Source organism: Carassius gibelio, chromosome B19, assembly GCF_023724105.1.
Source record: "Carassius gibelio isolate Cgi1373 ecotype wild population from Czech Republic chromosome B19, carGib1.2-hapl.c, whole genome shotgun sequence".
Lineage (NCBI taxonomy): Eukaryota > Metazoa > Chordata > Actinopteri > Cypriniformes > Cyprinidae > Carassius > Carassius gibelio.
The window spans coordinates 3055821-3082948 of NC_068414.1; the positions used below are offsets into that span (position 1 = coordinate 3055821).

Genomic DNA, 27128 nt, shown 5'->3' on the forward strand with positions numbered 1-27128 from the left:
AACCAGGCTAATTGAAGTTACCTTGTGAAAGCCACAAATACATGTCTGAGCTTCCTTCAGAAGAGTGGTCTGTCCCCTCATTTGCAGAGGGCACTTTTCTATCTGTGAACATGAATTATACCTCTGACACTGGATCTCAAAACAGCAATAAGTCATCATAATTATATCAATATAACATTGTATTTACATGTAATTACTTAACCATACACATAAATAAAAATACCACAATGTATTGTCAAAAAAGTTTGTTAGTTTGCCCATGAATCTAGCTGCATAACTTACCTTCTGATACATCTCATGCCATCGTTTTTGTCGGGGAGAAGGTCTATTCCCCTGTGTAGATGGCCAAACTCCTGTTTGGGCAAAACTCTCCAGACGCGCAAGCCATTCAGCATTACTCATGCCTTTGTGAGACTTAGCTGAAGCCATGTCGTTGCCTGAAACACTACATAACACGTTACACTAACTGCCATTGTAGCCTGTAGCATTTACCCTCCTGTTGTGTTCATTTCATGATAGCTAGTTGTGTTCCTGGTCCAGAACGACCGCCATATTATAGCAGATTATAAGTTCATTATAATACACATATTATCTTACATATAACATGTTGTGATTTATTTATTTATTATTTAATGCCATGTCAGCAGCAGGGGCTATATTCATGCCAAGAGGAAACATTTCAATTGCACAATTCAGTCATATATATAATGTCAAAACAATTATATAACATTTATATATATATATATATATATATATATATATATATATATATATATATATATATATATATATATATATATATATATGTTTGTATGTATGTGTGTATGTTTGTACAAATATAAAAAAATACATATAATAAGATTATAACAAGAATAAAAGTATAAGAACAATTACATAGAGTCTTAACAAGTTGTGATAGATCTTTCTATTATGGCTGTATGTCTCAATGACCTAGGCTCATACAACACGTTTATGAGTATAAATAAATAAATAAATATATAGCATTATGGATTAATTTGACTAAAACAAATACTCAGATTAAACATATTGTGGTCTTTCAACTGTGTCCATGTGATAAGGGCATGAACCTGAATGTATAAACTTATCCATTCACTTCTTTTGACTGGTCATAACATATGTACAAACATATAACATACGTGTAAAAGTTAAACAAAACATTAACATTTTCCAAATTTATTTTGTGTGTTCAAATGCCGCATTTGGAAAAAGCTGTGGAACCTTATTACAATTAAATAAAAAGCATTTTTTTTTTCATTGAGAAAACTTGTTAATCGGTTAAATTCGACATATTTACAGTTACGTTAGCTCCGGTCGTAATAGTATTTACACATCAGTGACAGTTGACGTTACGTAGTATCAAGCGGTAATCATAGGCTAATTTACATGGCCAATCTTGCTATTCCTAAAGAACAAAAATCCTAAACCATTTCATTCATATCAAGATATAAATAACATACATGAGCGGAATGTAAATAATTTAACGTTACCTGAGCGGAGATTACATGCAATTGGCGAGGACGTGCGTGATTGGTGTATGAGAAATAGACCTTGCCATTTCATTGGACGCGGAAAAATAGAGATCGCAACGTGATTGATTTATAAAAGATAGAAGTCGTAAGGTGATTGGTTTTTAAAAGATAGAAGTCGTAACGTGATTGGTTTTCAAAAGATAGAGGTCGTAACGTGATTGGTTTTCAAAAGATAGAGGTCATAACGTGATTGGTTTTTAAAAGATAGAAGTCGGCATACTATTGGATTAATTTTACAGACTTGTGGTTGTCAGGTACCGCCATTTCGGCCACAACAAGCTCCTGCTTAGCAAGCAGGGATTTCAGTGAGATCACCCTACTCTTTGTCACAGGAGAAGAGCAGAGCAGAGATGAGCCCCCAGACAATAAAAACAGCTGGCCAGTACGGGGATCGAACCCGCGACCTTGGCGTTATTAGCACCACGCTCTAACCATCTGAGCTAACCGGGCTCCCTTAGCCATCTGAGCTAACCGGCCTCCCTTAGCCATCTGTCTCTACCCGATTGAATAAAAAACTGCCTCAATGTTAGTGAACGCAATGAGACAACAAAGCTTCACGTTTTATCCCGACCAAGGGCTCGTCCGGGATTTGAACCCGGGACCTCTCGCACCCAAAGTGAGAATCATACCCCTAGACCAACGAGCCTTCCTGTGCTGAGCTGAGAAAAAAGAGCTACTGCAGCATCAATAAAAGAAGGAACATGAACTAACGTGGAAGCAATCAAAGACCTCGAGACAGTGTTAAAGGCTAACGAACGCAAGTTGGCCTCTTAACTGACCTAAAAATGTGGCTGTATCTAACATGTAGAGGGATGTTAGGGAGGACAGCTGAAACTGTCAGATGTCACTTAGACCAGCGGTTCTCAATTCCAGTCCTCGAGCCCCCTGCTCTTCAGATTTTGTATGTTTCTCGTATATCTTCAGACATTTGTTCCATTCAAACGTAAGTGCCCTGAGAAGTGGACATCACATGACATCCCTCCGTGATTCAAGTTCAGAGCGTATGTGTACGTTCAGTTCAAAGTGACTAACACAGAGGTGTACAGAGGTATACAGAGGTATATGATGTCACACTTGTCCATGTGTGAAGACGTTGCGCAGCGCAAATCCGTGAACCAATGTTCCAAAGTGAAGTAAACTTCGACGGATTTCCCCTGCTCAGGGAGTGGGGAGCAATGAACACTGTGTAGGGACCATGTCAATCGCAAGGAGCTCACTTCTAATGAGCTGATTATCCAAATCAGGTGTGCTAACAAAGAGAGACATGCAAAATATGCAGACCTTTGGGGAGCGAGGACTGGAATGGAGAACCGCTTCCTTATTCTTTAAGTCAGTGTGAGAAAAAGAGGTGAGAAGTTGTCTGCGTGACCCAAGTGATGCAAGGTGGTCTGCATAATACAAGAATCCGCACATGCATACTGGCGTAACAAGACCGAGAAGGTCCTTTAACACAAAAGCTAAATCTCTTTGTTAATTCGACAACACAATCGCGGCCAGTGCAAAGGTGCAAGCCCAGAGGAGGGACGGCCTCTTTGCATCAAGCCGGTCATTCGCAGCTATGCTCGTCATTCTTGAAAGGACAGGGGAATTAGCTCAAATGGTAGAGCGCTCGCTTAGCATGCGAGAGGTAGCGGGATCGATGCCCGCATTCTCCAAGTTGGCTCCTGCCCTTTTACTCACACATCCCTAAATCAGTGGTTTTCAATCCTGTCCTGGAGGCATCCCTGCCCTGCACATTTTGCATTTCCCCTCATCTAACACACCAGTTTCAAATCATCAGCTTATTAATAGAGACTGCAAGACCTGATTTGGGTGTGTCTAATAAGGGAGACATACGGAATGTTCAGGACAGGGTTGCCTCCAGGAAAGGTTTGAAAACCATTGCCCTAAAGAGACCGACTGAGCACTGACGCAATGCTGCGACACTCCCACGTTAGCTTTTTTTGGGGCTCACAGCTGCCAAAAAGTATTTCAGACATGGTCCTGTGCAAATTGGTTGCAAAACATTGCCATTTTACACACAGTTCCCTAAAGCAGTGGTTTTCAAACCTGTCCTGGAGGCACCCCTGCCCTACACATTTTGAATGTTTCCCTCATCTATCACACCTGTTTCAAATCATCAACTCATTGATAGAGACCGCAATACCTTATTTGGGTGTGTCTAATAAGGCAGACAATCAAACTGTGCAGGGCAGGGGTGCCTCCAGGACAGGTTTGAGAACCAGTGCCCTAAAGAGACCGACTGGGCATCGATGCAATGCTGCCACAGTCTCTACGTTAGTTAATTTTTTTGGACTCAAAGCTGCCAAAAAGTATTTCAGACATGGTCCTGCGCAAATTGGTTGCAAAAAGTGGTCCCACCGCGATTTGAACTCGGATCACTGGATTCAGAGTGCTAACCATTACACCATGAAACCTTACCTGGAGCAGCCGTTGCTCACAGGGCCACAAAGACTGTCACCAGTGCCAACCTAGTGCTGTTTTTATCTTTTCCTGCGGCAAGAAAGCACACAGGTTCCACCGAGATTTGAACTCAGATCGCTGGATTCTAAGCCCAGAGTGCTGACCATTACACCATGGAACCGAAACTGCTTGTATGGTGGCCAACTGGGAAACAGATAGCTCCGTGGCAGTGGGGAAGCAGATATACAGAGAAGTTGGAACCCAGTGATTTTTGGTCACTGGCCCGCCTCAAAAAACGGAAAAGAGTGGGAGATTTTGCCGAAACCCGGGATCGAACCAGGGACCTTTAGATCTTCAGTCTAATGCTCTCCCAACTGAGCTATTTCGGCCACAACAAGCTCCTGCTTAGCAAGCAGGGATTTCAGTGAGATCACCCTACTCTTTGTCACAGGAGAAGAGCAGAGCAGAGATGAGCCCCCAGACAATAAAAACAGCTGGCCAGTACGGGGATCGAACCCGCGACCTTGGCGTTATTAGCACCACGCTCTAACCATCTGAGCTAACCGGGCTCCCTTAGCCATCTGAGCTAACCGGCCTCCCTTAGCCATCTGTCTCTACCCGATTGAATAAAAAACTGCCTCAATGTTAGTGAACGCAATGAGACAACAAAGCTTCACGTTTTATCCCGACCAAGGGCTCGTCCGGGATTTGAATCCGGGACCTCTCGCACCCAAAGCGAGAATCATACCCCTAGACCAACGAGCCTTCCTGTGCTGGGCTGAGAAAAAAGAGCTACTGCAGCATCAATAAAAGAAGGAACATGAACTAACGTGGAAGCAATCAAAGACCTCGAGACAGTGTTAAAGGCTAACGAACGCAAGTTGGCCTCTTAACTGACCTAAAAATGTGGCTGTATCTAACATGTAGAGGGATGTTAGGGAGGACAGCTGAAACTGTCAGATGTCACTTAGACCAGCGGTTCTCAATTCCAGTCCTCGAGCCCCCTGCTCTTCAGATTTTGTATGTTTCTCGTATATCTTCAGACATTTGTTCCATTCAAACGTAAGTGCCCTGAGAAGTGGACATCACATGACATCCCTCCGTGATTCAAGTTCAGAGCGTATGTGTACGTTCAGTTCAAAGTGACTAACACAGAGGTGTACAGAGGTATACAGAGGTATATGATGTCACACTTGTCCATGTGTGAAGACGTTGCGCAGCGCAAATCCGTGAACCAATGTTCCAAAGTGAAGTAAACTTCGACGGATTTCCCCTGCTCAGGGAGTGGGGAGCAATGAACACTGTGTAGGGACCATGTCAATCGCAAGGAGCTCACTTCTAATGAGCTGATTATCCAAATCAGGTGTGCTAACAAAGAGAGACATGCAAAATATGCAGACCTTTGGGGAGCGAGGACTGGAATGGAGAACCGCTTCCTTATTCTTTAAGTCAGTGTGAGAAAAAGAGGTGAGAAGTTGTCTGCGTGACCCAAGTGATGCAAGGTGGTCTGCATAATACAAGAATCCGCACATGCATACTGGCGTAACAAGACCGAGAAGGTCCTTTAACACAAAAGCTAAATCTCTTTGTTAATTCGACAACACAATCGCGGCCAGTGCAAAGGTGCAAGCCCAGAGGAGGGACGGCCTCTTTGCATCAAGCCGGTCATTCGCAGCTATGCTCGTCATTCTTGAAGAGACAGGGGAATTAGCTCAAATGGTAGAGCGCTCGCTTAGCATGCGAGAGGTAGCGGGATCGATGCCCGCATTCTCCAAGTTGGCTCCTGCCCTTTTACTCACACATCCCTAAATCAGTGGTTTTCAATCCTGTCCTGGAGGCATCCCTGCCCTGCACATTTTGCATTTCCCCTCATCTAACACACCAGTTTCAAATCATCAGCTCATTAATAGAGACTGCAAGACCTGATTTGGGTGTGTCTAATAAGGGAGACATACGGAATGTTCAGGACAGGGTTGCCTCCAGGAAAGGTTTGAAAACCATTGCCCTAAAGAGACCGACTGAGCACTGACGCAATGCTGCGACACTCCCACGTTAGCTTTTTTTGGGGCTCACAGCTGCCAAAAAGTATTTCAGACATGGTCCTGTGCAAATTGGTTGCAAAACATTGCCATTTTACACACAGTTCCCTAAAGCAGTGGTTTTCAAACCTGTCCTGGAGGCACCCCTGCCCTACACATTTTGAATGTTTCCCTCATCTATCACACCTGTTTCAAATCATCAACTCATTGATAGAGACCGCAATACCTTATTTGGGTGTGTCTAATAAGGCAGACAATCAAACTGTGCAGGGCAGGGGTGCCTCCAGGACAGGTTTGAGAACCAGTGCCCTAAAGAGACCGACTGGGCATCGATGCAATGCTGCCACAGTCTCTACGTTAGTTAATTTTTTTGGACTCAAAGCTGCCAAAAAGTATTTCAGACATGGTCCTGCGCAAATTGGTTGCAAAAAGTGGTCCCACCGCGATTTGAACTCGGATCACTGGATTCAGAGTCCTAACCATTACACCATGAAACCTTACCTGGAGCAGCCGTTGCTCACAGGGCCACAAAGACTGTCACCAGTGCCAACCTAGTGCTGTTTTTATCTTTTCCTGCGGCAAGAAAGCACACAGGTTCCACCGAGATTTGAACTCAGATCGCTGGATTCTAAGCCCAGAGTGCTGACCATTACACCATGGAACCGAAACTGCTTGTATGGTGGCCAACTGGGAAACAGATAGCTCCGTGGCAGTGGGGAAGCAGTTATACAGAGAAGTTGGAACCCCTCTTAACTGACCTAAAAATGTGGCTGTATCTAACATGTAGAGGGATGTTAGGGAGGACAGCTGAAACTGTCAGATGTCACTTAGACCAGCGGTTCTCAATTCCAGTCCTCGAGCCCCCTGCTCTTCAGATTTTGTATGTTTCTCGTATAGCTTCAGACATTTGTTCCATTCAAACGTAAGTGCCCTGAGAAGTGGACATCACATGACATCCCTCCGTGATTCAAGTTCAGAGCGTATGTGTACGTTCAGTTCAAAGTGACTAACACAGAGGTGTACAGAGGTATACAGAGGTATATGATGTCACACTTGTCCATGTGTGAAGACGTTGCGCAGCGCAAATCCGTGAACCAATGTTCCAAAGTGAAGTAAACTTCGACGGATTTCCCCTGCTCAGGGAGTGGGGAGCAATGAACACTGTGTAGGGACCATGTCAATCGCAAGGAGCTCACTTCTAATGAGCTGATTATCCAAATCAGGTGTGCTAACAAAGAGAGACATGCAAAATATGCAGACCTTTGGGGAGCGAGGACTGGAATGGAGAACCGCTTCCTTATTCTTTAAGTCAGTGTGAGAAAAAGAGGTGAGAAGTTGTCTGCGTGACCCAAGTGATGCAAGGTGGTCTGCATAATACAAGAATCCGCACATGCATACTGGCGTAACAAGACCGAGAAGGTCCTTTAACACAAAAGCTAAATCTCTTTGTTAATTCGACAACACAATCGCGGCCAGTGCAAAGGTGCAAGCCCAGAGGAGGGACGGCCTCTTTGCATCAAGCCGGTCATTCGCAGCTATGCTCGTCATTCTTGAAAGGCCAGGGGAATTAGCTCAAATGGTAGAGCGCTCGCTTAGCATGCGAGAGGTAGCGGGATCGATGCCCGCATTCTCCAATTTGTCTCCTGCCCTTTTACTCACACATCCCTAAATCAGTGGTTTTCAGTCCTGTCCTGGAGGCATCCCTGCCCTGCATATTTTGCATTTCCCCTCATCTAACACACCAGTTTCAAATCATCAGCTCATTAATAGAGACTGCAAGACCTGATTTGGGTGTGTCTAATAAGGGAGACATACGAAATGTTCAGGACAGGGTTGCCTCCAGGAAAGGTTTGAAAACCATTGCCCTAAAGAGACCGACTGAGCACTGACGCAATGCTGCGACACTCCCACGTTAGCTTTTTTTGGGGCTCACAGCTGCCAAAAAGTATTTCAGACATGGTCCTGTGCAAATTGGTTGCAAAACATTGCCATTTTACACACAGTTCCCTAAAGCAGTGGTTTTCAAACCTGTCCTGGAGGCACCCCTGCCCTACACATTTTGAATGTTTCCCTCATCTATCACACCTGTTTCAAATCATCAACTCATTGATAGAGACCGCAATACCTTATTTGGGTGTGTCTAATAAGGCAGACAATCAAACTGTGCAGGGCAGGGGTGCCTCCAGGACAGGTTTGAGAACCAGTGCCCTAAAGAGACCGACTGGGCATCGATGCAATGCTGCCACAGTCTCTACGTTAGTTAATTTTTTTGGACTCAAAGCTGCCAAAAAGTATTTCAGACATGGTCCTGCGCAAATTGGTTGCAAAAAGTGGTCCCACCGCGATTTGAACTCGGATCACTGGATTCAGAGTGCTAACCAATACACCATGAAACCTTACCTGGAGCAGCCGTTACTCACAGGGCCACAAAGACTGTCACCAGTGCCAACCTAGTGCTGTTTTTATCTTTTCCTGCGGCAAGAAAGCACACAGGTTCCACCGAGATTCGAACTCAGATCGCTGGATTCAAAGCCCAGAGTGCTGACCATTACACCATGGAACCGAAACTGCTTGTTTGGTGGCCAACTGGGAAACAGATAGCTCCGTGGCAGTGGGGAAGCAGTTATACAGAGAAGTTGGAACCCAGTGATTTTTGGTCACTGGCCCGCCTCAAAAAACGGAAAAGAGTGGGAGATTTTGCCGAAACCCGGGATCGAACCAGGGACCTTTAGATCTTCAGTCTAACGCTTTCCCAACTGAGCTATTTCGGCCACAACAAGCTCCTGCTTAGCAAGCAGGGATTTCAGTGAGATCACCCTACTCTTTGTCACAGGAGAAGAGCAGAGCAGAGATGAGCCCCCAGACAATAAAAACAGCTGGCCAGTACGGGGATCGAACCCGCGACCTTGGCGTTATTAGCACCACGCTCTAACCATCTGAGCTAACCGGCCTCCCTTAGCCATCTGTCTCTACCCGATTGAATAAAAAACTGCCTCAATGTTAGTGAACGCAATGAGACAACAAAGCTTCACGTTTTATCCCGACCAAGGGCTCGTCCGGGATTTGAACCCGGGACCTCTCGCACCCAAAGCGAGAATCATATCCCTAGACCAACGAGCCTTCCTGTGCTGGGCTGAGAAAAAAGAGCTACTGCAGCATCAATAAAAGAAGGAACATGAACTAACGTGGAAGCAATCAAAGACCTCGAGACAGTGTTAAAGGCTAACGAACGCAAGTTGGCCTCTTAACTGACCTAAAAATGTGGCTGTATCTAACATGTAGAGGGATGTTAGGGAGGACAGCTGAAACTGTCAGATGTCACTTAGACCAGCGGTTCTCAATTCCAGTCCTCGAGCCCCCTGCTCTTCAGATTTTGTATGTTTCTCGTATATCTTCAGACATTTGTTCCATTCAAACGTAAGTGCCCTGAGAAGTGGACATCACATGACATCCCTCCGTGATTCAAGTTCAGAGCGTATGTGTACGTTCAGTTCAAAGTGACTAACACAGAGGTGTACAGAGGTATACAGAGGTATATGATGTTACACTTGTCCATGTGTGAAGACGTTGCGCAGCGCAAATCCGTGAACCAATGTTCCAAAGTGAAGTAAACTTCGACGGATTTCCCCTGCTCAGGGAGTGGGGAGCAATGAACACTGTGTAGGGACCATGTCAATCGCAAGGAGCTCACTTCTAATGAGCTGATTATCCAAATCAGGTGTGCTAACAAAGAGAGACATGCAAAATATGCAGACCTTTGGGGAGCGAGGACTGGAATGGAGAACCGCTTCCTTATTCTTTAAGTCAGTGTGAGAAAAAGAGGTGAGAAGTTGTCTGCGTGACCCAAGTGATGCAAGGTGGTCTGCATAATACAAGAATCCGCACATGCATACTGGTGTAACAAGACCGAGAAGGTCCTTTAACACAAAAGCTAAATCTCTTTGTTAATTCGACAACACAATCGCGGCCAGTGCAAAGGTGCAAGCCCAGAGGAGGGACGGCCTCTTTGCATCAAGCCGGTCATTCGCAGCTATGCTCGTCATTCTTGAAAGGCCAGGGGAATTAGCTCAAATGGTAGAGCGCTCGCTTAGCATGTGAGAGGTAGCGGGATCGATGCCCGCATTCTCCAATTTGGCTCCTGCCCTTTTACTCACACATCCCTAAATCAGTGGTTTTCAGTCCTGTCCTGGAGGCATCCCTGCCCTGCACATTTTGCATTTCCCCTCATCTAACACACCAGTTTCAAATCATCAGCTCATTAATAGAGACTGCAAGACCTGATTTGGGTGTGTCTAATAAGGGAGACATACGAAATGTTCAGGACAGGGTTGCCTCCAGGAAAGGTTTGAAAACCATTGCCCTAAAGAGACCGACTGAGCACTGACGCAATGCTGCGACACTCCCACGTTAGCTTTTTTTGGGGCTCACAGCTGCCAAAAAGTATTTCAGACATGGTCCTGTGCAAATTGGTTGCAAAACATTGCCATTTTACACACAGTTCCCTAAAGCAGTGGTTTTCAAACCTGTCCTGGAGGCACCCCTGCCCTACACATTTTGAATGTTTCCCTCATCTATCACACCTGTTTCAAATCATCAACTCATTGATAGAGACCGCAATACCTTATTTGGGTGTGTCTAATAAGGCAGACAATCAAACTGTGCAGGGCAGGGGTGCCTCCAGGACAGGTTTGAGAACCAGTGCCCTAAAGAGACCGACTGGGCATCGATGCAATGCTGCCACAGTCTCTACGTTAGTTAATTTTTTTGGACTCAAAGCTGCCAAAAAGTATTTCAGACATGGTCCTGCGCAAATTGGTTGCAAAAAGTGGTCCCACCGCGATTTGAACTCGGATCACTGGATTCAGAGTGCTAACCAATACACCATGAAACCTTACCTGGAGCAGCCGTTGCTCACAGGGCCACAAAGACTGTCACCAGTGCCAACCTAGTGCTGTTTTTATCTTTTCCTGCGGCAAGAAAGCACACAGGTTCCACCGAGATTCGAACTCAGATCGCTGGATTCAAAGCCCAGAGTGCTGACCATTACACCATGGAACCGAAACTGCTTGTTTGGTGGCCAACTGGGAAACAGATAGCTCCGTGGCAGTGGGGAAGCAGTTATACAGAGAAGTTGGAACCCAGTGATTTTTGGTCACTGGCCCGCCTCAAAAAACGGAAAAGAGTGGGAGATTTTGCCGAAACCCGGGATCGAACCAGGGACCTTTAGATCTTCAGTCTAACGCTCTCCCAACTGAGCTATTTCGGCCACAACAAGCTCTTGCTTAGCAAGCAGGGATTTCAGTGAGATCACCCTACTCTTTGTCACAGGAGAAGAGCAGAGCAGAGATGAGCCCCCAGACAATAAAAACAGCTGGCCAGTATGGGGATCGAACCCGCGACCTTGGCGTTATTAGCACCACGCTCTAACCATCTGAGCTAACCGGCCTCCCTTAGCCATCTGAGCTAACCGGCCTCCCTTAGCCATCTGTCTCTACCCGATTGAATAAAAAACTGCCTCAATGTTAGTGAACGCAATGAGACAACAAAGCTTCACGTTTTATCCCGACCAAGGGCTCGTCCGGGATTTGAACCCGGGACCTCTCGCACCCAAAGCGAGAATCATACCCCTAGACCAACGAGCCTTCCTGTGCTGGGCTGAGAAAAAAGAGCTACTGCAGCATCAATAAAAGAAGGAACATGAACTAATGTGGAAGCAATCAAAGACCTCGAGACAGTGTTAAAGGCTAACGAACGCAAGTTGGCCTCTTAACTGACCTAAAAATGTGGCTGTATCTAACATGTAGAGGGATGTTAGGGAGGACAGCTGAAACTGTCAGATGTCACTTAGACCAGCGGTTCTCAATTCCAGTCCTCGAGCCCCCTGCTCTTCAGATTTTGTATGTTTCTCGTATATCTTCAGACATTTGTTCCATTCAAACGTAAGTGCCCTGAGAAGTGGACATCACATGACATCCCTCCGTGATTCAAGTTCAGAGCGTATGTGTACGTTCAGTTCAAAGTGACTAACACAGAGGTGTACAGAGGTATACAGAGGTATATGATGTCACACTTGTCCATGTGTGAAGACGTTGCGCAGCGCAAATCCGTGAACCAATGTTCCAAAGTGAAGTAAACTTCGACGGATTTCCCCTGCTCAGGGAGTGGGGAGCAATGAACACTGTGTAGGGACCATGTCAATCGCAAGGAGCTCACTTCTAATGAGCTGATTATCCAAATCAGGTGTGCTAACAAAGAGAGACATGCAAAATATGCAGACCTTTGGGGAGCGAGGACTGGAATGGAGAACCGCTTCCTTATTCTTTAAGTCAGTGTGAGAAAAAGAGGTGAGAAGTTGTCTGCGTGACCCAAGTGATGCAAGGTGGTCTGCATAATACAAGAATCCGCACATGCATACTGGCGTAACAAGACCGAGAAGGTCCTTTAACACAAAAGCTAAATCTCTTTGTTAATTCGACAACACAATCGCGGCCAGTGCAAAGGTGCAAGCCCAGAGGAGGGACGGCCTCTTTGCATCAAGCCGGTCATTCGCAGCTATGCTCGTCATTCTTGAAAGGCCAGGGGAATTAACTCAAATGGTAGAGCGCTCGCTTAGCATGCGAGAGGTAGCGGGATCGATGCCCGCATTCTCCAAGTTGGCTCCTGCCCTTTTACTCACACATCCCTAAATCAGTGGTTTTCAATCCTGTCCTGGAGGCATCCCTGCCCTGCACATTTTGCATTTCCCCTCATCTAACACACCAGTTTCAAATCATCAGCTCATTAATAGAGACTGCAAGACCTGATTTGGGTGTGTCTAATAAGGGAGACATACGAAATGTTCAGGACAGGGTTGCCTCCAGGAAAGGTTTGAAAACCATTGCCCTAAAGAGACCGACTGAGCACTGACGCAATGCTGCGACACTCCCACGTTAGCTTTTTTTGGGGCTCACAGCTGCCAAAAAGTATTTCAGACATGGTCCTGTGCAAATTGGTTGCAAAACATTGCCATTTTACACACAGTTCCCTAAAGCAGTGGTTTTCAAACCTGTCCTGGAGGCACCCCTGCCCTACACATTTTGAATGTTTCCCTCATCTATCACACCTGTTTCAAATCATCAACTCATTGATAGAGACCGCAATACCTTATTTGGGTGTGTCTAATAAGGCAGACAATCAAACTGTGCAGGGCAGGGGTGCCTCCAGGACAGGTTTGAGAACCAGTGCCCTAAAGAGACCGACTGGGCATCGATGCAATGCTGCCACAGTCTCTACGTTAGTTAATTTTTTTGGACTCAAAGCTGCCAAAAAGTATTTCAGACATGGTCCTGCGCAAATTGGTTGCAAAAAGTGGTCCCACCGCGATTTGAACTCGGATCACTGGATTCAGAGTGCTAACCAATACACCATGAAACCTTACCTGGAGCAGCCGTTGCTCACAGGGCCACAAAGACTGTCACCAGTGCCAACCTAGTGCTGTTTTTATCTTTTCCTGCGGCAAGAAAGCACACAGGTTCCACCGAGATTCGAACTCAGATCGCTGGATTCAAAGCCCAGAGTGCTGACCATTACACCATGGAACCGAAACTGCTTGTTTGGTGGCCAACTGGGAAACAGATAGCTCCGTGGCAGTGGGGAAGCAGTTATACAGAGAAGTTGGAACCCAGTGATTTTTGGTCACTGGCCCGCCTCAAAAAACGGAAAAGAGTGGGAGATTTTGCCGAAACCGGGATCGAACCAGGGACCTTTAGATCTTCAGTCTAACGCTCTCCCAACTGAGCTATTTCGGCCACAACAAGCTCCTGCTTAGCAAGCAGGGATTTCAGTGAGATCACCCTACTCTTTGTCACAGGAGAAGAGCAGAGCAGAGATGAGCCCCCAGACAATAAAAACAGCTGGCCAGTATGGGGATCGAACCCGCGACCTTGGCGTTATTAGCACCACGCTCTAACCATCTGAGCTAACCGGCCTCCCTTAGCCATCTGAGCTAACCGGCCTCCCTTAGCCATCTGTCTCTACCCGATTGAATAAAAAACTGCCTCAATGTTAGTGAACGCAATGAGACAACAAAGCTTCACGTTTTATCCCGACCAAGGGCTCGTCCGGGATTTGAACCCGGGACCTCTCGCACCCAAAGCGAGAATCATACCCCTAGACCAACGAGCCTTCCTGTGCTGAGCTGAGAAAAAAGAGCTACTGCAGCATCAATAAAAGAAGGAACATGAACTAACGTGGAAGCAATCAAAGACCTCGAGACAGTGTTAAAGGCTAACGAACGCAAGTTGGCCTCTTAACTGACCTAAAAATGTGGCTGTATCTAACATGTAGAGGGATGTTAGGGAGGACAGCTGAAACTGTCAGATGTCACTTAGACCAGCGGTTCTCAATTCCAGTCCTCGAGCCCCCTGCTCTTCAGATTTTGTATGTTTCTCGTATATCTTCAGACATTTGTTCCATTCAAACGTAAGTGCCCTGAGAAGTGGACATCACATGACATCCCTCCGTGATTCAAGTTCAGAGCGTATGTGTACGTTCAGTTCAAAGTGACTAACACAGAGGTGTACAGAGGTATACAGAGGTATATGATGTCACACTTGTCCATGTGTGAAGACGTTGCGCAGCGCAAATCCGTGAACCAATGTTCCAAAGTGAAGTAAACTTCGACGGATTTCCCCTGCTCAGGGAGTGGGGAGCAATGAACACTGTGTAGGGACCATGTAAATCGCAAGGAGCTCACTTCTAATGAGCTGATTATCCAAATCAGGTGTGCTAACAAAGAGAGACATGCAAAATATGCAGACCTTTGGGGAGCGAGGACTGGAATGGAGAACCGCTTCCTTATTCTTTAAGTCAGTGTGAGAAAAAGAGGTGAGAAGTTGTCTGCGTGACCCAAGTGATGCAAGGTGGTCTGCATAATACAAGAATCCGCACATGCATACTGGCGTAACAAGACCGAGAAGGTCCTTTAACACAAAAGCTAAATCTCTTTGTTAATTCGACAACACAATCGCGGCCAGTGCAAAGGTGCAAGCCCAGAGGAGGGACGGCCTCTTTGCATCAAGCCGGTCATTCGCAGCTATGCTCGTCATTCTTGAAAGGCCAGGGGAATTAACTCAAATGGTAGAGCGCTCACTTAGCATGCGAGAGGTAGCGGGATCGATGCCCGCATTCTCCAAGTTGGCTCCTGCCCTTTTACTCACACATCCCTAAATCAGTGGTTTTCAATCCTGTCCTGGAGGCATCCCTGCCCTGCACATTTTGCATTTCCCCTCATCTAACACACCAGTTTCAAATCATCAGCTCATTAATAGAGACTGCAAGACCTGATTTGGGTGTGTCTAATAAGGGAGACATACGAAATGTTCAGGACAGGGTTGCCTCCAGGAAAGGTTTGAAAACCATTGCCCTAAAGAGACCGACTGAGCACTGACGCAATGCTGCGACACTCCCACGTTAGCTTTTTTTGGGGCTCACAGCTGCCAAAAAGTATTTCAGACATGGTCCTGTGCAAATTGGTTGCAAAACATTGCCATTTTACACACAGTTCCCTAAAGCAGTGGTTTTCAAACCTGTCCTGGAGGCACCCCTGCCCTACACATTTTGAATGTTTCCCTCATCTATCACACCTGTTTCAAATCATCAACTCATTGATAGAGACCGCAAGACCTTATTTGGGTGTGTCTAATAAGGCAGACAATCAAACTGTGCAGGGCAGGGGTGCCTCCAGGACAGGTTTGAGAACCAGTGCCCTAAAGAGACCGACTGGGCATCGATGCAATGCTGCCACAGTCTCTACGTTAGTTAATTTTTTTGGACTCAAAGCTGCCAAAAAGTATTTCAGACATGGTCCTGCGCAAATTGGTTGCAAAAAGTGGTCCCACCGCGATTTGAACTCGGATCACTGGATTCAGAGTGCTAACCATTACACCATGAAACCTTACCTGGAGCAGCCGTTGCTCACAGGGCCACAAAGACTGTCACCAGTGCCAACCTAGTGCTGTTTTTATCTTTTCCTGCGGCAAGAAAGCACACAGGTTCCACCGAGATTCGAACTCAGATCGCTGGATTCAAAGCCCAGAGTGCTGACCATTACACCATGGAACCGAAACTGCTTGTTTGGTGGCCAACTGGGAAACAGATAGCTCCGTGGCAGTGGGGAAGCAGTTATACAGAGAAGTTGGAACCCAGTGATTTTTGGTCACTGGCCCGCCTCAAAAAGCGGAAAAGAGTGGGAGATTTTGCCGAAACCCGGGATCGAACCAGGGACCTTTAGATCTTCAGTCTAACGCTCTCCCAACTGAGCTATTTCGGCCACAACAAGCTCCTGCTTAGCAAGCAGGGATTTCAGTGAGATCACCCTACTCTTTGTCACAGGGGAAGAGCAGAGCAGAGATGAGCCCCCAGACAATAAAAACAGCTGGCCAGTACGGGGATCGAACCGGCGACCTTGGCGTTATTAGCACCACGCTCTAACCATCTGAGCTAACCGGCCTCCCTTAGCCATCTGTCTCTACCCGATTGAATAAAAAACTGCCTCAATGTTAGTGAACGCAATGAGACAACAAAGCTTCACGTTTTATCCCAACCAAGGGCTCGTCCGGGATTTGAACCCGGGACCTCTCGCACCCAAAGCGAGAATCATACCCCTAGACCAACGAGCCTTCCTGTGCTGGGCTGAGAAAAAAGAGCTACTGCAGCATCAATAAAAGAAGGAACATGAACTAACGTGGAAGCAATCAAAGACCTCGAGACAGTGTTTAAGGCTAACGAACGCAAGTTGGCCTCTTAACTGACCTAAAAATGTGGCTGTATCTAACATGTAGAGGGATGTTAGGGAGGACAGCTGAAACTGTCAGATGTCACTTAGACCAGCGGTTCTCAATTCCAGTCCTCGAGCCCCCTGCTCTTCAGATTTTGTATGTTTCTCGTATATCTTCAGACATTTGTTCCATTCAAACGTAAGTGCCCTGAGAAGTGGACATCACATGACATCCCTCCGTGATTCAAGTTCAGAGCGTATGTGTACGTTCAGTTCAAAGTGACTAACACAGAGGTGTACAGAGGTATACAGAGGTATATGATGTCACACTTGTCCATGTGTGAAGACGTTGCGCAGCGCAAATCCGTGAACCAATGTTCCAAAGTGAAGTAAACTTCGACGGATTTCCCCTGCTCAGGGAGTGGGGAGCAATGAACACTGTGTAGGGACCATGTCAATCGCAAGGAGCTCACTTCTAATGAGCTGATTATCCAAATCAGGTGTGCTAACAAAGAGAGACATGCAAAATATGCAGACCTTTGGGGAGCGAGGACTGGAATGGAGAACCGCTTCCTTATTCTTTAAGTCAGTGTGAGAAAAAGAGGTGAGAAGTTGTCTGCGTGACCCAAGTGATGCAAGGTGGTCTGCATAATACAAGAATCCGCACATGCATACTGGCGTAACAAGACCGAGAAGGTCCTTTAACACAAAAGCTAAATCTCTTTGTTAATTCGACAACACAATCGCGGCCAGTGCAAAGGTGCAAGCCCAGAGGAGGGACGGCCTCTTTGCATCAAGCCGGTCATTCGCAGCTATGCTCATCATTCTTGAAAGGCCAGGGGAATTAGCTCAAATGGTAGAGCGCTCGCTGCGCAATGGAAGGGGTCCAATCTTTGAGCCCCGCCCGCAAGCTGAAAAGACGCAGAACACGTGAAAATGCCGAAAGATTTCCCCTGCTGCAATACTCGGGGTATATTTCTCTTCGTTTTGAAGAGTTTTAATTACATGTGAGACAACTCTACCCTCCGCGGCCTGGATTCGAACCCGTGCTCTCTCGGATGAGCCGTGACGTCATATATCCTCGACGTGTATTTTTAAGCATGCAATAAACCGAGACTTTTATTTTGTTATCTATGACACAATTGATTGATTTTATATTACATAGATTTGTGTGTGTGTATTATTTAAATGTTTGTGTTTAAATAAAATTAATAAAAAACGTTTCTTCAAATACGTTTTGTGTGTGTGGATATGATTTGATTGATATGATGTAGCAGATTTTTTTTATCTAATCAAAAAAATGTTCTATTAAAATTAGTACAAACACATACTGTACATACACAGAATATAAAAAGCACAATACGAAAGAGTGGGCCCAAGTAATATATACAAAATGTTTTATTAAAATGAACACACACACATACATACACACAATATAAAAAAAAATATGAAAAGAGTGGGCCCATATAATATAAACAATATTTATATATACAGGAAAGATATTATGTACTACTTATATTAAAAAATATATATGAAAAGAGTGGGCCCATATAATATATACAAAATATACACATTATTTACAATGGAGGCGGAGTTTGTCATTTATTTTGCCTGCCGCTGTTCTGCCAACCAATCATCTAAAGTTTTTCCATTAGAGGAGCGTGAGCAAAATGTGGCATTCCCATATCGGCTATGACCAAACTCTTTAGTTTTGGGCTGCCCACATTTGCTGCATGTGTTAAAAGTAACCCCTCGCACATACTTCCTCTTATGGACTCCGCTTTCCGTCTCCAGGGCCCGCCGGCGCCTGTTCCTCTGGGTGTAACGGGACACAGGAGCAGCAGGCACTGGAGCAGGCACTGGAGCAGGCACTGGAGCAGGGGCTGGAGCAGGCACTGGAGCAGGCACTTGAGCAGACACTGGAGCAGGCACTGGAGCAGGCACTGGAGCAGACACTGGAGCAGGCACTGGAGCAGACACTGGAGCAGGCACTGGAGCAGGCACTGGAGCAGACACTGGAGCAGGCACTGGAGCAGGCACTGGAGCAGACACTGGAGCAGGCACTGGAGCAGGCACTTGAGCAGGCACTGGAGCAGGCACTGGAGCAGACACTGGAGCAGGCACTGGAGCAGGCACTGGAGCAGGCGGAGCTGGGCCTGGACCGGATGTCAAAGCACCAGCAGATGGAATCACTATTGACACAGTCATGTCTGGGTTAAAAACTAGTGTGCCTAACAGTGACCCAGGTGCTGAAATGGGCTGCACAACTCCTGCTGCTGTGGGGACGGGTGCGATAGGGCACTCCCTTTTGGCAGCAGCGGGCCGGCGACCCGGTCGCAGAATTGGAGCCTGTCCTTCTCGATTTGGCGGAAGGATAAATTGATGTTTTGGGCCTGATGTTGATGGCACGTCATCCAATTTTTCCCTCGGCAGAGGAAGCTGCACATCAGCCACATCTATTGGGTCAGATGGAGTCAGTCCCTGGACGAGGACACTCAATTCCTGATTCTTCTGCTGCCGTTGAAACCTGAAAGTAAATTACTTGTAAAATATATATATATATATATATATATATATATATATATATATATATATATATATATATATATATGTGTGTGTGTGTGTGTGTGTGTGTGTGTGTGTGTGTGTGTACAGAAGTATTCAGTTCACTGGAACCAAATAATGTGCCTTGCTTACCACTGAATGAGTGTCCTCTGGTTCAGCTCAAACAGTTGTATCATTGTTTCATCCATCAGCCTTTGATTGTTAAGCACCAGCTCTCGGATGTGGTGGTAATCCGAAAGGATTTTAGACCACCTGGGGGTGGAAACTCCAGCCTTCTTGGTCGGTGACTTGTGTAAAGCACACAGCTTCATACAAATGGCCTCAACCAAGCGGCTGGTGCTGGGCCACTGTGCTGGACCCCCAGGATGTCCAATTAGACACCGTTTCACACTCTCCACACCCGGTGTGACTCCGGACCGCTTCGGTGCCTTAAAGCGCCCATGTGTCAGCTGAGGCTGATGTCGAGGCTGATAGTTGACCCGCTGTTTATCAACATCAGGGAGAGCGGTCCACAGCTGGATGGCCTCTGTAACCTGCAGGTCGGTGAGGTAAGGAGCCTCACGAAGACCCACCAGGAAACCAGCCAGATCCTGGACCTTGTCCCACCCAGCGATGCCATCAGGTCCAATGACTGCTCCCTAGTAAATGCAGATTAGTGTTAATATACACTTCCAGTCAAAAGCCTTTGAACAGAAATATTTTTGACATTTTTTAAAGAATTCTGCTCAACAAGCCTGCATTTATTTTATTCAAAATACAGCAAAAGCCATTATATTGTGAAATAATTTTACTATTTAAAATAAAAATGCTTTCTATTTGAATATAGTTTAAAGTGTAATTTATTCCTGTGATGCACAGCTGTATTTTCAGCATCATTCCTCCAGTCTTCAGTGTCACATGATCTTCAGAAATTTGTTGTTCTAGAAACCTTTTTTTTATTGATATTATTATCAATATTTAAAACAGTTGTGTACATTTTGTTCAAGATTCTTTGATGAATAGAAGGATCCAAGATAAGAATTTATCTGTAACAAAAAGCTTTTTTAATATTATACACTATACCCTTCAAAAGTGTGGAGTCAGAACATTTAAATCATTATATATTTATTATTAAATTATAGAAATTAATACTTTTATTTAGCAAGGACGCATTAAATTGATGATAAAGACATTTATAATCTTACAATATACACTGAACTTTCTATTCATCAAAGAAACCTAAACAAAAATCTCTAGAAGCTATTTTTAACCTTATAATAATAATAATAAAGTAAAAAAAAAAAAAAAAAAAAACTTGCTTGTAGTGTATGTGGAATAAAACGAGACTGAAACGAAATAAAGCCCTTAGAGTGTCGTACCTGAGCCTCGCCGGAGACACTGCTTCCAGTGTCAGATGTCTGTGACAGCACTGAAGAGGCAGGGGCGAGATGCTGTCCCTCTCCTCCAGATGATGTGGACGACTCAGCCAGTGATGCTGGGGACTGAGGCAGAGGCAAAGATGAGGGGGTGTTTCTGAGGCAGGGGTCATCCTCATACAGCACTGGAACTGTGATGTCCTCCATGCTCTCTTCCTCAAACCCCTCATCTAGCAGGTCCTGATCATCAACCTCCTCCACCAACCGGTCTTCCTCCTCTGGGTTCTGGAGCACTGGAGTCAGTGTTTTGCCAGTCTGGCTGTAAAGGTACTCGATTCCAAGAGAACCGCTTCCTTATTCTTTAAGTCAGTGTGAGAAAAAGAGGTGAGAAGTTGTCTGCGTGACCCAAGTGATGCAAGGTGGTCTGCATAATACAAGAATCCGCACATGCATACTGGCGTAACAAGACCGAGAAGGTCCTTTAACACAAAAGCTAAATCTCTTTGTTAATTCGACAACACAATCGCGGCCAGTGCAAAGGTGCAAGCCCAGAGGAGGGACGGCCTCTTTGCATCAAGCCGGTCATTCGCAGCTATGCTCATCATTCTTGAAAGGCCAGGGGAATTAGCTCAAATGGTAGAGCGCTCGCTGCGCAATGGAAGGGGTCCAATCTTTGAGCCCCGCCCGCAAGCTGAAAAGACGCAGAACACGTGAAAATGCCGAGAGATTTCCCCTGCTGCAATACTCGGGGTATATTTCTCTTCGTTTTGAAGAGTTTTAATTACATGTGAGACAACTCTACCCTCCGCGGCCTGGATTCGAACCCGTGCTCTCTCGGATGAGCCGTGACGTCATATATCCTCGACGTGTATTTTTAAGCATGCAATAAACCGAGACTTTTATTTTGTTATCTATGACACAATTGATTGATTTTATATTACATAGATTTGTGTGTGTGTATTATTTAAATGTTTGTGTTTAAATAAAATTAATAAAAAACGTTTCTTCAAATACGTTTTGTGTGTGTGGATATGATTTGATTGATATGATGTAGCAGATTTTTTTTATCTAATCAAAAAAATGTTCTATTAAAATTAGTACAAACACATACTGTACATACACAGAATATAAAAAGCACAATACGAAAGAGTGGGCCCAAGTAATATATACAAAATGTTTTATTAAAATGAACACACACACATACATACACACAATATAAAAAAAAATATGAAAAGAGTGGGCCCATATAATATAAACAATATTTATATATACAGGAAAGATATTATGTACTACTTATATTAAAAAATATATATGAAAAGAGTGGGCCCATATAATATATACAAAATATACACATTATTTACAATGGAGGCGGAGTTTGTCATTTATTTTGCCTGCCGCTGTTCTGCCAACCAATCATCTAAAGTTTTTCCATTAGAGGAGCGTGAGCAAATTGTGGCATTCCCATATCGGCTATGACCAAACTCTTTAGTTTTGGGCTGCCCACATTTGCTGCATGTGTTAAAAGTAACCCCTCGCACATACTTCCTCTTATGGACTCCGCTTTCCGTCTCCAGGGCCCGCCGGCGCCTGTTCCTCTGGGTGTAACGGGACACAGGAGCAGCAGGCACTGGAGCAGGCACTGGAGCAGGCACTGGAGCAGGGGCTGGAGCAGGCACTGGAGCAGGCACTTGAGCAGACACTGGAGCAGGCACTGGAGCAGGCACTGGAGCAGACACTGGAGCAGGCACTGGAGCAGACACTGGAGCAGGCACTGGAGCAGGCACTGGAGCAGACACTGGAGCAGGCACTGGAGCAGGCACTGGAGCAGACACTGGAGCAGGCACTGGAGCAGGCACTTGAGCAGGCACTGGAGCAGGCACTGGAGCAGACACTGGAGCAGGCACTGGAGCAGGCACTGGAGCAGGCGGAGCTGGGCCTGGACCGGATGTCAAAGCACCAGCAGATGGAATCACTATTGACACAGTCATGTCTGGGTTAAAAACTAGTGTGCCTAACAGTGACCCAGGTGCTGAAATGGGCTGCACAACTCCTGCTGCTGTGGGGACGGGTGCGATAGGGCACTCCCTTTTGGCAGCAGCGGGCCGGCGACCCGGTCGCAGAATTGGAGCCTGTCCTTCTCGATTTGGCGGAAGGATAAATTGATGTTTTGGGCCTGATGTTGATGGCACGTCATCCAATTTTTCCCTCGGCAGAGGAAGCTGCACATCAGCCACATCTATTGGGTCAGATGGAGTCAGTCCCTGGACGAGGACACTCAATTCCTGATTCTTCTGCTGCCGTTGAAACCTGAAAGTAAATTACTTGTAAAATATATATATATATATATATATATATATATATATATATATATATATATATATATATATATATGTGTGTGTGTGTGTGTGTGTGTGTGTGTGTGTGTGTGTGTACAGAAGTATTCAGTTCACTGGAACCAAATAATGTGCCTTGCTTACCACTGAATGAGTGTCCTCTGGTTCAGCTCAAACAGTTGTATCATTGTTTCATCCATCAGCCTTTGATTGTTAAGCACCAGCTCTCGGATGTGGTGGTAATCCGAAAGGATTTTAGACCACCTGGGGGTGGAAACTCCAGCCTTCTTGGTCGGTGACTTGTGTAAAGCACACAGCTTCATACAAATGGCCTCAACCAAGCGGCTGGTGCTGGGCCACTGTGCTGGACCCCCAGGATGTCCAATTAGACACCGTTTCACACTCTCCACACCCGGTGTGACTCCGGACCGCTTCGGTGCCTTAAAGCGCCCATGTGTCAGCTGAGGCTGATGTCGAGGCTGATAGTTGACCCGCTGTTTATCAACATCAGGGAGAGCGGTCCACAGCTGGATGGCCTCTGTAACCTGCAGGTCGGTGAGGTAAGGAGCCTCACGAAGACCCACCAGGAAACCAGCCAGATCCTGGACCTTGTCCCACCCAGCGATGCCATCAGGTCCAATGACTGCTCCCTAGTAAATGCAGATTAGTGTTAATATACACTTCCAGTCAAAAGCCTTTGAACAGAAATATTTTTGACATTTTTTAAAGAATTCTGCTCAACAAGCCTGCATTTATTTTATTCAAAATACAGCAAAAGCCATTATATTGTGAAATAATTTTACTATTTAAAATAAAAATGCTTTCTATTTGAATATAGTTTAAAGTGTAATTTATTCCTGTGATGCACAGCTGTATTTTCAGCATCATTCCTCCAGTCTTCAGTGTCACATGATCTTCAGAAATTTGTTGTTCTAGAAACCTTTTTTTTATTGATATTATTATCAATATTTAAAACAGTTGTGTACATTTTGTTCAAGATTCTTTGATGAATAGAAGGATCCAAGATAAGAATTTATCTGTAATAAAAAGCTTTTTTAATATTATACACTATACCCTTCAAAAGTGTGGAGTCAGAACATTTAAATCATTATATATTTATTATTAAATTATAGAAATTAATACTTTTATTTAGCAAGGACGCATTAAATTGATGATAAAGACATTTATAATCTTACAATATACACTGAACTTTCTATTCATCAAAGAAACCTAAACAAAAATCTCTAGAAGCTATTTTTAACCTTATAATAATAATAATAAAGTAAAAAAAAAAAAAAAAAAAACTTGCTTGTAGTGTATGTGGAATAAAACGAGACTGAAACGAAATAAAGCCCTTAGAGTGTCGTACCTGAGCCTCGCCGGAGACACTGCTTCCAGTGTCAGATGTCTGTGACAGCACTGAAGAGGCAGGGGCGAGATGCTGTCCCTCTCCTCCAGATGATGTGGACGACTCAGCCAGTGATGCTGGGGACTGAGGCAGAGGCAAATATGAGGGGGTGTTTCTGAGGCAGGGGTCATCCTCATACAGCACTGGAACTGTGATGTCCTCCATGCTCTCTTCCTCAAACCCCTCATCTAGCAGGTCCTGATCATCAACCTCCTCCACCAACCGGTCTTCCTCCTCTGGGTTCTGGAGCACTGGAGTCAGTGTTTTGCCAGTCTGGCTGTAAAGGTACTCGATTCCCAGCAATTCACCTACAATAATAAAATAATAAAAAAAGTGTTCTTAATAATTGATCAAGTACATTGGAGGCTCTAATACTCTATTGCAAAAGAAATAATTAAATGTCTTACCTGTATATGCTCCAGGAGGGCGATAGCGCTCATCCCAGGGCTTCCCAAAGACTGTTCGGCTAAGCCGGTCCACAGCCTCGCTCATGGCACTGCCATATGTCCGAATGGAGGACGCCCGTTTTATGGCGTCTTCCATTCGGTCATCATTCCAACGCATCAAGCCCTCAAGGAGATAGGCCTGAAAATGCGCATCGCTGGCACTGGTTCCTAAAAGTTAAATAATATAAAAAAAATATATAAAAAAGGGTTTTATATGTCACATATGTACAATATATGTACTACACATAAGGTGCTCTGAAGTAATTTGTATACTACATTTAATAGAGTTTTGTAACTATATTAAAAATGATTGTCACTTAGTCATGTGTTACTAGTGACTTGTTAGTAAAGACAGCTTTGTCAATGCTTATGACATTAAAAAGTATAATGTAGAGTGTGACATTTATTAATGCAGCATTACTTTAAAGTGATGGAAGCAGTTACAGTGCTTATATTTTCTACAGAAAAATGAATAATCCATATGCATGTAATACCTGGAATAAAACAGTTCAGGTGGAGGTGGAATGACTCCAAGGAGGTAGAGCCACGAGCACACCTGTAGCAGCACAGCTCCACGCCGCCTTTCTTCAGTGTCCCTGTCTTCATGTACAGCGGAAAGTCCTCTGGGTCTTGGATACACTGGACGTGCTTGCGCTGTTCCTTCCATATCTGCTGGATCCGTTCGTGGTCCAGCAGAGGAACTCCCAGGGTGTCCTTCCCATCCGCACTGTCAAACTGATCAATCAGTGACCCAATCAATCTGGTGGTCTCCTCCACCCCCCTGGTCCTCCTCCGGCAGTGCAGTGCCAACTCCCTCCGGGTAATGCGAGCACTGACCGCCTTTTCTGAGATGTGGCCAGTCTTCTTTGCCGCCAGGTCACCCTCTTTTGCGGAGCGAAGAGCAGCCACATCCTCTGGATCCCACTGAAAGATGCACGTGGACAGACGTGCCATGAAGATCCCATAGAGCGGATGAGCCTCTGTCGTGACACCTGCAGCAAATCGCCGCATGAAGTGCCAGATGTCGAGGCGCACTACAAGCTCATCCCACTCCAAAAACATGATCTTCACCCGCGATTGGCCGTACTGACTGCAGCAGTCCCTGTCCACGTACATCACTTTTGGGGCTGCCTCTCCTGCCTCTCGGTAGCGTTTCATCAGACCAGCTGCCATGGAGTCCAGTCCATGTCCCTCGGCAGCTGTCAGCACAGAGACAAGGACCTGGCCGTGTTCGTTTCTGACATTTGTGCACCAGGCAGCTGTTCCTGAAGCAGCACCGGCAAGTTTCTTTGTGACCTATTGGGAAAAATAAAAGAGTAAAAAAAATGTGCCATATCTGTGCCATATCCGTGCCATATCCATATCTGGCAAATTTCTGGATATAAACAGGGCTTTGATACCTTTTTTGTCGAATCCATCTTGAGAACACAGCCAAAGACAGATGTTAATTTGGCCTTGACCTCGTGCAGTCGCCCCAGAACATCCCTTGCATACACGGCTAACAGCCACTTAGGTTTAGGCAAAGCAGGTAAAAGTGGAGGATCAGCAAACACAGGAGGCTGCACAAGGGAGGACCTTGTGAATGGTTCACAGGCAGTCAGGTACTGCAAGACACGCTGTGTCCATGCCTCACTGTGCTGTTCCATCAGCTTCCTGTAAAGCTGAGTCACACTGTTGCCCAGTGTCCTCTCCCTCATCATCCTCAGCACCCGGTTGTCACATGAGTATCTAAGGAAACAACAGTATAATCATGCAAATTCTTTAGCTGGTAAAAAATAACCCACATAAAAGCACCTAATAATGAATGATTGTCATTATGAATTACCTGTATGTCAGCAAAGCTGGAAACTGACTGCGGTGGCCCATATCCAGCTGTCCTAGGATGTCCTTGGACCAGGCAGGATATTTCTTTTTGCAGCGTTTGCACTCCAGATACTCAGTGGCAAGGTCATACCACCCGTCGATGTCCAAGACCTTACGCACGGTACGGTAAATTCCTGCCGCAGTTAGTCTGTGCCTACCACAGTCTGGGCGAACACAGACGAGAGGAAATAACCACATCTTCAGCGGCATCCATAAGAAAAGGGGCCGACAGAAGAAGAGGTCAGGTGAGGCAGGGGGCTGAGTGTTTATTAAAGGGGGCTGAGGAGGATACCACCAAAGTTTCAGCTGGGACACTAGTTCTGGCTTGCCGGTTCGTGGGTTGGCCTTAAACAGTGTGTTCCGGATCCACTCATGCTGGAAAGGTGGAAGTTGATCTTTCCAGTGACTTG

General features: G+C 45.5%; 1 protein-coding gene and 26 non-coding genes across 27 annotated transcripts; 3 read left to right on the forward strand and 24 right to left on the reverse strand.

Annotated features, from left to right (window-relative positions):
- Positions 1–1926: 1926 nt before the first annotated feature.
- Positions 1927–2000, reverse strand: trnai-aau (transfer RNA isoleucine (anticodon AAU)). Its single transcript has one exon. It is a non-coding gene; the product is annotated as a tRNA-Ile (tRNA).
- Positions 2001–2124: 124 nt separating this feature from the next.
- Positions 2125–2196, reverse strand: trnap-ugg (transfer RNA proline (anticodon UGG)). The gene has a single exon. It is a non-coding gene; the product is annotated as a tRNA-Pro (tRNA).
- Positions 2197–3132: 936 nt separating this feature from the next.
- trnaa-agc (transfer RNA alanine (anticodon AGC)) lies at positions 3133–3205 on the forward strand. The gene has a single exon. It is a non-coding gene; the product is annotated as a tRNA-Ala (tRNA).
- An 857-nt stretch (positions 3206–4062) lies between these two features.
- trnal-uag (transfer RNA leucine (anticodon UAG)) lies at positions 4063–4134 on the reverse strand. Its single transcript has one exon. It is a non-coding gene; the product is annotated as a tRNA-Leu (tRNA).
- Positions 4135–4269: 135 nt separating this feature from the next.
- Positions 4270–4342, reverse strand: trnaf-gaa (transfer RNA phenylalanine (anticodon GAA)). Its single transcript has one exon. It is a non-coding gene; the product is annotated as a tRNA-Phe (tRNA).
- A 106-nt stretch (positions 4343–4448) lies between these two features.
- trnai-aau (transfer RNA isoleucine (anticodon AAU)) lies at positions 4449–4522 on the reverse strand. Its single transcript has one exon. It is a non-coding gene; the product is annotated as a tRNA-Ile (tRNA).
- Positions 4523–4646: 124 nt separating this feature from the next.
- trnap-ugg (transfer RNA proline (anticodon UGG)) lies at positions 4647–4718 on the reverse strand. Its single transcript has one exon. It is a non-coding gene; the product is annotated as a tRNA-Pro (tRNA).
- Positions 4719–5654: 936 nt separating this feature from the next.
- trnaa-agc (transfer RNA alanine (anticodon AGC)) lies at positions 5655–5727 on the forward strand. The gene has a single exon. It is a non-coding gene; the product is annotated as a tRNA-Ala (tRNA).
- Positions 5728–6584: 857 nt separating this feature from the next.
- Positions 6585–6656, reverse strand: trnal-uag (transfer RNA leucine (anticodon UAG)). Its single transcript has one exon. It is a non-coding gene; the product is annotated as a tRNA-Leu (tRNA).
- Positions 6657–7553: 897 nt separating this feature from the next.
- On the forward strand, positions 7554–7626 carry trnaa-agc (transfer RNA alanine (anticodon AGC)). Its single transcript has one exon. It is a non-coding gene; the product is annotated as a tRNA-Ala (tRNA).
- Positions 7627–8483: 857 nt separating this feature from the next.
- trnaq-uug (transfer RNA glutamine (anticodon UUG)) lies at positions 8484–8555 on the reverse strand. The gene has a single exon. It is a non-coding gene; the product is annotated as a tRNA-Gln (tRNA).
- A 135-nt stretch (positions 8556–8690) lies between these two features.
- On the reverse strand, positions 8691–8763 carry trnaf-gaa (transfer RNA phenylalanine (anticodon GAA)). Its single transcript has one exon. It is a non-coding gene; the product is annotated as a tRNA-Phe (tRNA).
- Positions 8764–8869: 106 nt separating this feature from the next.
- Positions 8870–8943, reverse strand: trnai-aau (transfer RNA isoleucine (anticodon AAU)). Its single transcript has one exon. It is a non-coding gene; the product is annotated as a tRNA-Ile (tRNA).
- A 97-nt stretch (positions 8944–9040) lies between these two features.
- On the reverse strand, positions 9041–9112 carry trnap-ugg (transfer RNA proline (anticodon UGG)). Its single transcript has one exon. It is a non-coding gene; the product is annotated as a tRNA-Pro (tRNA).
- A 1866-nt stretch (positions 9113–10978) lies between these two features.
- Positions 10979–11050, reverse strand: trnaq-uug (transfer RNA glutamine (anticodon UUG)). The gene has a single exon. It is a non-coding gene; the product is annotated as a tRNA-Gln (tRNA).
- A 135-nt stretch (positions 11051–11185) lies between these two features.
- trnaf-gaa (transfer RNA phenylalanine (anticodon GAA)) lies at positions 11186–11258 on the reverse strand. Its single transcript has one exon. It is a non-coding gene; the product is annotated as a tRNA-Phe (tRNA).
- A 106-nt stretch (positions 11259–11364) lies between these two features.
- On the reverse strand, positions 11365–11438 carry trnai-aau (transfer RNA isoleucine (anticodon AAU)). Its single transcript has one exon. It is a non-coding gene; the product is annotated as a tRNA-Ile (tRNA).
- Positions 11439–11562: 124 nt separating this feature from the next.
- Positions 11563–11634, reverse strand: trnap-ugg (transfer RNA proline (anticodon UGG)). Its single transcript has one exon. It is a non-coding gene; the product is annotated as a tRNA-Pro (tRNA).
- A 1866-nt stretch (positions 11635–13500) lies between these two features.
- trnaq-uug (transfer RNA glutamine (anticodon UUG)) lies at positions 13501–13572 on the reverse strand. Its single transcript has one exon. It is a non-coding gene; the product is annotated as a tRNA-Gln (tRNA).
- A 135-nt stretch (positions 13573–13707) lies between these two features.
- Positions 13708–13779, reverse strand: trnaf-gaa (transfer RNA phenylalanine (anticodon GAA)). Its single transcript has one exon. It is a non-coding gene; the product is annotated as a tRNA-Phe (tRNA).
- Positions 13780–13885: 106 nt separating this feature from the next.
- trnai-aau (transfer RNA isoleucine (anticodon AAU)) lies at positions 13886–13959 on the reverse strand. Its single transcript has one exon. It is a non-coding gene; the product is annotated as a tRNA-Ile (tRNA).
- Positions 13960–14083: 124 nt separating this feature from the next.
- trnap-ugg (transfer RNA proline (anticodon UGG)) lies at positions 14084–14155 on the reverse strand. The gene has a single exon. It is a non-coding gene; the product is annotated as a tRNA-Pro (tRNA).
- A 1866-nt stretch (positions 14156–16021) lies between these two features.
- trnaq-uug (transfer RNA glutamine (anticodon UUG)) lies at positions 16022–16093 on the reverse strand. The gene has a single exon. It is a non-coding gene; the product is annotated as a tRNA-Gln (tRNA).
- A 135-nt stretch (positions 16094–16228) lies between these two features.
- trnaf-gaa (transfer RNA phenylalanine (anticodon GAA)) lies at positions 16229–16301 on the reverse strand. The gene has a single exon. It is a non-coding gene; the product is annotated as a tRNA-Phe (tRNA).
- A 106-nt stretch (positions 16302–16407) lies between these two features.
- Positions 16408–16481, reverse strand: trnai-aau (transfer RNA isoleucine (anticodon AAU)). The gene has a single exon. It is a non-coding gene; the product is annotated as a tRNA-Ile (tRNA).
- Positions 16482–16578: 97 nt separating this feature from the next.
- On the reverse strand, positions 16579–16650 carry trnap-ugg (transfer RNA proline (anticodon UGG)). Its single transcript has one exon. It is a non-coding gene; the product is annotated as a tRNA-Pro (tRNA).
- A 2714-nt stretch (positions 16651–19364) lies between these two features.
- LOC127979561 (uncharacterized) lies at positions 19365–21523 on the reverse strand. Its single transcript, XM_052585095.1, has 3 exons — positions 21493–21523; positions 20672–21021; positions 19365–19951 (listed from the first exon to the last, which is right to left on the reverse strand). The coding sequence occupies exons 1-3, from the start codon at positions 21521–21523 to the stop codon at positions 19442–19444; spliced, it is 891 nt and encodes a 296-aa protein (XP_052441055.1). The 3' UTR covers positions 19365–19441.
- Positions 21524–27128: the final 5605 nt, after the last annotated feature.